At 37.3% G+C, this 8,388-nt stretch overlaps 1 protein-coding gene across 1 annotated transcript; it reads right to left on the reverse strand.

Annotated features, from left to right (window-relative positions):
- Positions 1 to 1,655: 1,655 nt before the first annotated feature.
- LOC126503951 (hyaluronidase PH-20-like) lies at positions 1,656 to 7,369 on the reverse strand. Its single transcript, XM_050145924.1, has 3 exons — positions 6,413 to 7,369; positions 5,877 to 5,966; positions 1,656 to 2,150 (listed from the first exon to the last, which is right to left on the reverse strand). Exons 1-3 carry the CDS (start codon positions 7,367 to 7,369, stop codon positions 1,656 to 1,658), a joined length of 1,542 nt encoding a protein of 513 aa, XP_050001881.1.
- Positions 7,370 to 8,388: the final 1,019 nt, after the last annotated feature.

Genomic DNA, 8,388 nt, shown 5'->3' on the forward strand with positions numbered 1-8,388 from the left:
GCCGCTTGGCTAGCTTATGCCCGAAATAACAACACACAAATTGTATTCATTTAACTGCTTGACCCATTTCTATCTAGCCTCTTCTAGGCTAACTCTCGCACCTGGACTAGCCCATTTCTAATGATGTGTGTAAGCACCCCAAGGTGCACTTACCGGGAAGATTCTAGCCTAAGTCCATCATGGGTTGGAGCTGCCTGGGAGAGCAGAGCATGGCGTCTCTGCTCCAGAGAGCAGAACTGTCCAGTCCCTCTGGAAGCAGAGCAGAGTCTGACCTCACTTCCTCTTCCGCCCAGAATTCTATTCTGTTTACTCCTCCCACCAATGCTTTAAACTATGAGGCCAAGCAGTGTGTTTATTATTTAACCAATGAAATCAACAGATTGATATATGACACTCCCACATCACTGGGAGTAAAAACACTATGTCATGTATGCTGTGTGTAAGTCAGGGGAATGGAACACACCTAAATAGTATGTCATGGATGCTGTGTGTGAGTCAGGGGGAATGGAACACACCTAAATAGTATGCCATGGATGCTGTGTGTGAGTCAGGGGGAACGGGACACACCTAAACAGTATGTCATGGATGCTGTGTGTGAGTCAGGGAGAATGGAACACACCTAAATAGTATGCCATGGATGCTGTGTGTGAGTCAGGGGGAATGGAACACACCTAAAAACCTGGCAGTACCTTCCTTTTAAAGTCCCAAATTCTCAGTGTGGGTCACGAAAGTTACATTATTATTTAGTCATTTGCTTTTCACCACACTTAACAATACATCCCATGCTTCCTCTTTCTGAAGCTGTTTCTCTCTGATCCAGTAACTATTAGCCTTCTAACATAATTTGATATCATCTCCTTCACGGACCTCAGACCCTGTTTGGTTCTACCCTGGATTTCTGGGCTAGCCAGCCTCTTCTGTTGGTTATCCAGGCAGTGTAGGGCTGGTGAGTCTGCCTCCAGGAGCGCAAAACTCAAAGGGTTATTATTGCAGTCATTAACTGGAATGCAGTGTTTGGAAGGTAATTCACTATTATCATTCCAGAAGTTCTGAGTGGTAACACTCTCTAAATACTTCAGAAAGCAGGTGAATGATTGATGAGAAAAGTTATTCAGGTTTGCAAATTAAGCTTGACAATCAGGAATGAGAAGAAAATTAGACTACTTTAGAAAAGTAAATTCTGAAAATACGCTAAATTATATACAAAGGCAGAATTGTCATTTTTAAAGTTGAGCTTTCTGCAAAACAGTTATAAACTTTTTTCAACATGAAGTGCCTAAAAAAAACCACAGTTCTACAAATGAACAGACAAGCACACAAGGCATTCCATCTTAAACAGAAGTTTCCACCGTAATATTTTCTTGATCATTTTTAAACAATGACAGACTACTAAAAAGACATTGTTTTGTAGTAATTAGCAACCATTATTTTATTCAGTCTTCATTCTCTTTAAACCAAATCTAGTCTCCAAATGAAACAGCCTTGCTTGCAATTAGTCTTTGGTAGAAAATAGACCCTTTTTCTGAAAGTCAAACATAAAATCTTGATTATTAAAATAGAATTACTTTTGCAAACTAGAATCCCATTTCACATTTTCAAATTCCTGAAGACTTTTTTTTTAAAGAAAATATGACAAATGTTATGGGAAGAGAGAATTAAGGGGCACCAACTAGCATCTTCCCCAGGAAAGCAAGACTCTCTTCTAGCAGATGGTGCAGTACATGCGTGAATACTGTCAGCAGGAGAATGCCTTTGCCAGGTAGAAGGCAGGGTGATAGGTTGGGCTCTACAGGAGCCTTTATACACACGTTGTCACCTGTGCACACACTAACTCTTTCTACGGATTCTATATCAGATCTCTTCATACAGTTCGTGTTGGCAAAACAGCTGCATTGAAAATGTTCATGGAAGTACTTCAGGTCTTCAACTCTGGGGCTGCCATGGATTAAATACTTTCCACTTCTCATTAATTCAATATTAAAATGACTTGGGTTCAAGTGAAGATAAACATCTGAACTTTCATTTTTCTTTGCGCACACGCCTTTTTCATTACACAGTGCTTGGCTGCACATTTTGGCAGCTAGGGTGGCGTTGATTATGTACGGGTTCAGGGTTCTCTTCATGTAATTATGAAGGATTGGGCAACCTGGCTGTGAAAATAATAAGGCAGTCAGCATAACAAGGCACAAGTTCCTTTGTGAACAGATAGACTATAGTAAGTAACTCTTGAGGAAGAAAGAAACATCAGACTGAACAAGCAGTAGGAAATACTCTTTTTCACTTTAACAAGCGAGGTTATTCTACCTAGTTTTGTCATCTGTAGGTTTATCAGGTCACTGAAGAATTGTTCAGTTGAGGCTTAACTTATCTTAGCCTTCATCTTCATTAATGAGGATAACTAGTTATCTTCATTAATTAATAAATTAATCAAGAGAATGGAATGTTATAGCTGCTAGACAATGGGCTTTAAGGCTAACTTGCGTGATAGGAGTACCACCTTCATTAATGACCATATCTCTCAACCTAAGATATCTCCAGGTTTCTAAATCTTAGTTTAATATGTGGCCCACATCATGAAAATTAGTTATCTTGGTTGTGGTTCTGGTTCATTAATTTTAAATTAGGAAGTTTTTTTATCCTTGCCTCATAGGCTTATTGTGAAAACAAATGATAAGCTATATATGGGACCTACCATTTCCTCAATTAATGCTCAAAAAATCACAAAAAAAGCCGGGCGGTGGTGGCGCACGCCTTTAATCCCAGCACTCAGGAGGCAGAGGCAGGCGGATCTCTGGGAGTTCGAGGCCAGCCTGGTCTACAAGAGCCAGTTCCGGGACAGGCACCAAAGCTACAGAGAAACCCTGTCTCGAAAAAAAAATCACAAAAAATGTAACAAGAATTCCATTTGTCAGATAAGTTTAAACATTAAATATGTTTCCAAACCTGATGGCTCAAATGATACATATTCAATCATATATAATGACAGTCCTTAGACAAACCGTAGACTAGAGTGATAAGGAACATAAGTAATCCATCTTAACAGTACTAAAATGAAAACAGTGTTCTAAACCTTCGACACACATTAAAACACATTGAAGGCAGTCCTGGTCTCTCATGATTAACAGTTCTACTGAATGATTGGACTGTGGAAGCACACTGGCAAAAATAGCAGGGAATCTGGGAAGCTCTGACTTGAATCTACACTTAATATTTTCCTTGTGTTGAAATTCTTCATTGTTGAGTCAGTAATTGCCTGGCAAAAATATCTGCCCTATAGTCCCTAGAGACTGTGTGAGTTTACAGTAAAGAGAATGTAGATGTGATTGGAAAATGTTGGTTTACAAGGGAAGATTTTCTTGAGTTGTCTAAGAGGGTTCCATATAATGAAACAAGATCTTGTAAGTATATTAACTTTTCCAACTTTGTTCATAGATAACATGAGGCTTTGAGATAGAAGTATAAAAACATGTAACTTTGCAGTAGAGTATGGTGACACACCCCAAGAGATCCAAAGGATCAGGAGTTCAAGGTTATATTCAGCTACATAGCAAATGAGTAGTCAACCAGTATATCATACATGGAACTCTGAAAACATACACACAAGTAACATAATATGGACTGAGTAGGTTATATATAGAAGGAGATATGTATATACACATAAATATGTAATAAGTAATGGAAAGAGCTCATCAATTTGAAGAAGAGTAAGGAGGTATATTTTGGAGGATTTGGAGGGAGGACAGGGAATTCTATAATTATAATATAAATAAATTATAAAAATAAAACAAATCACTACCACTAACTCTATAACAGAAGAAAAGATATAGGACCTTTAAAAGCACAAAACTTCTAGAAGATAGAAATGGTCCTCAATCAATAAGACAGATGAAGACAAAAATGGGGGTAGGCAAAAATTAAGACTAGAGATAGAAGGATAATTTGGTAAATATTTTATTTGCGTTTTAGAAAAAGATTTAAACTGGCACTCTAAGAGATGCTGTATAATAATTACACCTACAATGGCCAACTTCATATTATCAATCAATAAAACTAAATGCAGATTTGGGAACAGCGCGCACAATCATATAGCATGAGCATGTGAAGGGTTCCATCCATGCAGATACAACAGATGATACACAACCTGAGGCATGCACAACATGAAGTGAAACAGCTGGCATATTTTTGAGCTTCAGTTATTTGGGGGTTTTAACACAAAATATCTTATTATGTCTTTCTATCTTTTAATTTTAATAATGACTGTGATTTATAACTGGCTCGCAAATTTCCTGAATATTAAAGAGTCAAGTTTCATAACGTAGGACTGGTAGAGCTGGCTTCTTCACACAACTAGATGGATAAGGTGGAATGATAGGAAACGGCTTCCTTGACACTTTTTTTGTGGAAAGCTGTAGCAACTAAAAAAGAAAATAACTGATTATCGAGACAATGGAATAGGAACTGGCGAGGGAAATGACTTCGTTTGTAAAATGCTTTCTGTGTAAATCTAATTATCTGAATTTCATCTTTAAATCTACTTCAAAAAGTCAGACACAGTGTTATTTGTGTTTAGGCCCCTCACTGGTGGGGTAGAAAAAAGAGAATCCTCAAGGTTTGCTGGCCGGACAGTCTAGATCAACTGTCGAATTCCAGGTTCTGTGTAACTCTCTGTCTCTAAAGGTAAAGTTAGAGAACAATTATGGAAGATGAGATCCTGCCTCTGTTTCTACACACCCACACCCATACACATACACACACCACTATCCTTGCATTTATCATTTTCTCAGTGAGCCTGAGGAACTAGAACAAAGAATCCATATCAACACTGATCACAAATGACAGCAAATGAAAGAGGGGCGATGATAACAGTCAAATGTTCATGAGTTTGGGGAAGAAGCAGAAATACACAGGAAAAGTGAACAATGTCAAGACTGTATGTAAAATGGAAAAGTGATGCTGAAATCTATCCCCAAATGAATTACACTGCAGATCTTTGGGAGGAACGGTAAAGCATGGACAGCTAAGATTAGAGTGACATTAAAAACAAATGAGACAGCTATAAAGTGCCCCCCCATCCTACTCATTGTTGATGCCTGATTGATTCCTCCTTTGAAGAAGGGTGAAGTTCTCAATTCTTTTATGTTTTTAAGGAGAAAGTATACATAAGTCATAAATGGGCCCATCACTGAATTAATGCCCTTGAGAAATGCACTTATAATTCTGGAAGAGCAACAGCAAGAATTTGAAATATAACCTTGGAAGATTATAATTTTAAGATAATTTTCTGAGACTCAAAGTTTTACCAAGAGACACACACTCATTCTTAACTTGCATTTTCTGTTAGTTATTTTCTATTGATCAAACTAGAAATAATAAAGTCACACAAAATAGACAGGGAGAGTCAGAGAACCTTGAAATGCATCTATTTTAAATGAAGTGTTTTGCTATTCTGTTTAAATGCAAATATTCACGGCATATGCAGCTACATGTTAACGATGTTTATATTCATACACACACACAAACTCTTTTATTCAGTAGTATTGTGGAAATAGGAACAAATATTTGATATGGGGAAATAAATAAATCATATATGCCTGTTGTCTGACACTAACCATCATATCAGAAAACTGAAATGGTAGTCCTAGCTCTGCTTACCAGCCATGGAGCTAGAGAAATTGAGTTAATTCACTAAATATCTGATTCCTCGCTGGAAGAGAGGCACAACATTTTCTACTTCATAATGAAAGATACAACACAATTTGATGCAGCAAATACTGAACATCTGCTACTTGCCCAGGGTAGTACTAACTTCTGTAACACCAAGTCTTCAAAAACATTAAGGATAGAATTATTTTCTATTTCGTACCAATTCAACTTACCGCACGTTGTGCTAAAGTCATAGCATCCCAAATTATAATCCCAGCAGGACCCAAAGCAACAATTTCACCGATTGTATTCACAAGGTCAGCCTGACAAAGGTGATACAAAAAGTTAGCAGGGAGGGATAAATGGAAGCGTACACAGGGCAACATCAACAAGCTAAGCATGCTGACTTAACGATAGCAATCTATTTCTACACTATTTAAATAATTTACTATGGCACTTCTTTAGTATTTTTTTTAAAAAAGGCTATTGTTGCAACTACTTCCCCTGGAAGTATCCATAAAATAAAAATAAAACAGTTAAAAATTTGTCTATATTTTATGATTTGCCATGGTTGCTAGCAAGTCATATGACTACAATAAGCACTAAAATTGCAGTAATTTTATCTCTTTTGGGGACCATATAACTAGCCCTGTGTCTATTCTTAAGTGATATATAAAGCTGAATTACATGTCCTTTAAAAATAACATTGCTTTCCAGTAAAACCTATTTGGGAATACTAGGTCAAAGATGTTGTGCACCATTTATTTACCTCCTCAAGGTACTCAGAAATGATATCAGTAAAAACAAGACGTATGTAGACAAAAATAGGGACAGGATTTTTTTCATTCCGAACTTTGGACACTCGGATAGATTCCACTACTCGGTAGCGGACATAGAGTGCAGCTTGTCGATTAGATTTCAAGTCTCTCTTCAAATAAACAGATGGGTAAAGACCGGTGCTTTCTTGCCACATCCAGTTAAGAGCATCATTTCTTTGTATTTCCACGGGAGGGCACATCCCATTATATTTTGGGTCTTGAAATTTATTGTTATAGCAATCAGGAAAGAGGTAATAACCCCATAAGTGTTTTGGTCGAATTGATTTTCCTAGTTTTAAAGTCTCTTCCATGAACTTCCTTCCTGCAGCTTCAAATTCATCTTTGGCTTTTTTGGTGGCATCTGCGATTTTAATTCCTGCATTGTTTTTCTGGACCAAGTCAATAGACTTATTCCTGTAGATATCCTTGGGTCTCCAGTTTCTCAGCCAGGTGGGCCTCCATTCTTCCCAGTCAATGACAGCTAAGCCTAATTGGTCTGTTGGGATGTAATGCTCTATGTCAGTCTTAGCTTTGTTCAGATGATTTTGCAAGTTCCCTAATTGAGGTATTCCTCCATGATGTTCGGCTAGCTTTGAATCTATGTGAGGATAGAAGCCAAGTCGATCAACATAAAACAGTGTAACAGGCTGCCCTGTGGCCGTTTTCCGGGGACTTCCGATTAAAGGGAAGAGGCTCAGATCTAGGGAGTGATTAAATTGTCCAATACAAGCTTCAGTTGGGACATTCCAGACCCAGATTAAAGTCTCATTTGGAATAATTGGTCCTGCCCTATAATCCATACTCACGGAACATGGAATCAAAAGGGAGATTATTAGCACTGCCTGGAATGTTCCCCCAGACTCAGCAAAGCACCCCCAAAAGAGGTATTTAAATTGTAATCCTCCCATCGCAGAGAGTAATTACAACGTAGACACTTATTTCTTCTTACACAGTTAGGTCTGTTCAGTATTTGATATGAAAGGTGAGAAAGATAATGAAAGGGAATGAGGTCACCCTGAGGGATGACACCCTGAGTATGATGACTGCTTTACGTTGAAGATTATTCTTCTTGTGTCAACACTTCAGAAATATTTTGCAAATCATCCAGAACTGAAAAAAAGACAAATATGGAATTCACTGTAGCCATAATAAGAGCTTTACCAAGTCCAATTTTACAGACAGAATTTAAATCAATATCAAAATATGGAAGACTTTATTTAAAATTTTTAAATCAATAAAATTTTTCTCTCTTATGTTTGATAGCCAATTCTGTAACAGTCAGCATTTAGTTAATCTTTAAAAATCATTCCTCATCCCAAAAAAAGAATTGAATGTAACTATTTCTTCTTACATCATTCCCAGGTATGTAAGACGCTATATCTATGAATACTTTTAAAAAATACCAGTTTGATGTATATAAATTTATATGTATTGGTTGTGAAAAACCACTCTGTCATGATCTACCAAATTTTCAAAACACATGCCACAGAAATTGAAATATTTTTCATTTTTGTAATTTGTGTGTGTGTGTGTGTGTAAATGTAAGTGCAGTCTTGGGAACTGAACCTAAGACATTGCATATGCTATGCAAGCACTGAAATGTGTTATGCCTCCAGTAGTTTGTTTGTTTGATTGCTTGTTGACGTATTTATTGGGTCATGCTATCATTAAGTTTCCTTGGATACTTGGATACTGGAACTCATGATCCTTCTGCCTCAGCCTCCAAAATACCTGGGGTTATCTGTGTACAACCATCCCTGCTTACAGATTGGTCTTTCCTCCCACTTTATTTGTGCTTTTCCTGTAGAGGGCAGTATGAAAGAAAGGAAAAATCATTTTTCCACAGGTATCAATTAGATCTCATTAGTGCACTACTGAATCAAAGTTTACAGTGATGTCCTCTCACTATTAAAATTAAAACACTACT

Source organism: Alexandromys fortis, unplaced genomic scaffold, assembly GCF_014885135.2.
Source record: "Alexandromys fortis isolate MF-2015 unplaced genomic scaffold, M_Fortis_MF-2015_v1.1 scaffold_34, whole genome shotgun sequence".
In the NCBI taxonomy this organism is placed as follows: Eukaryota; Metazoa; Chordata; class Mammalia; order Rodentia; family Cricetidae; genus Alexandromys; species Alexandromys fortis.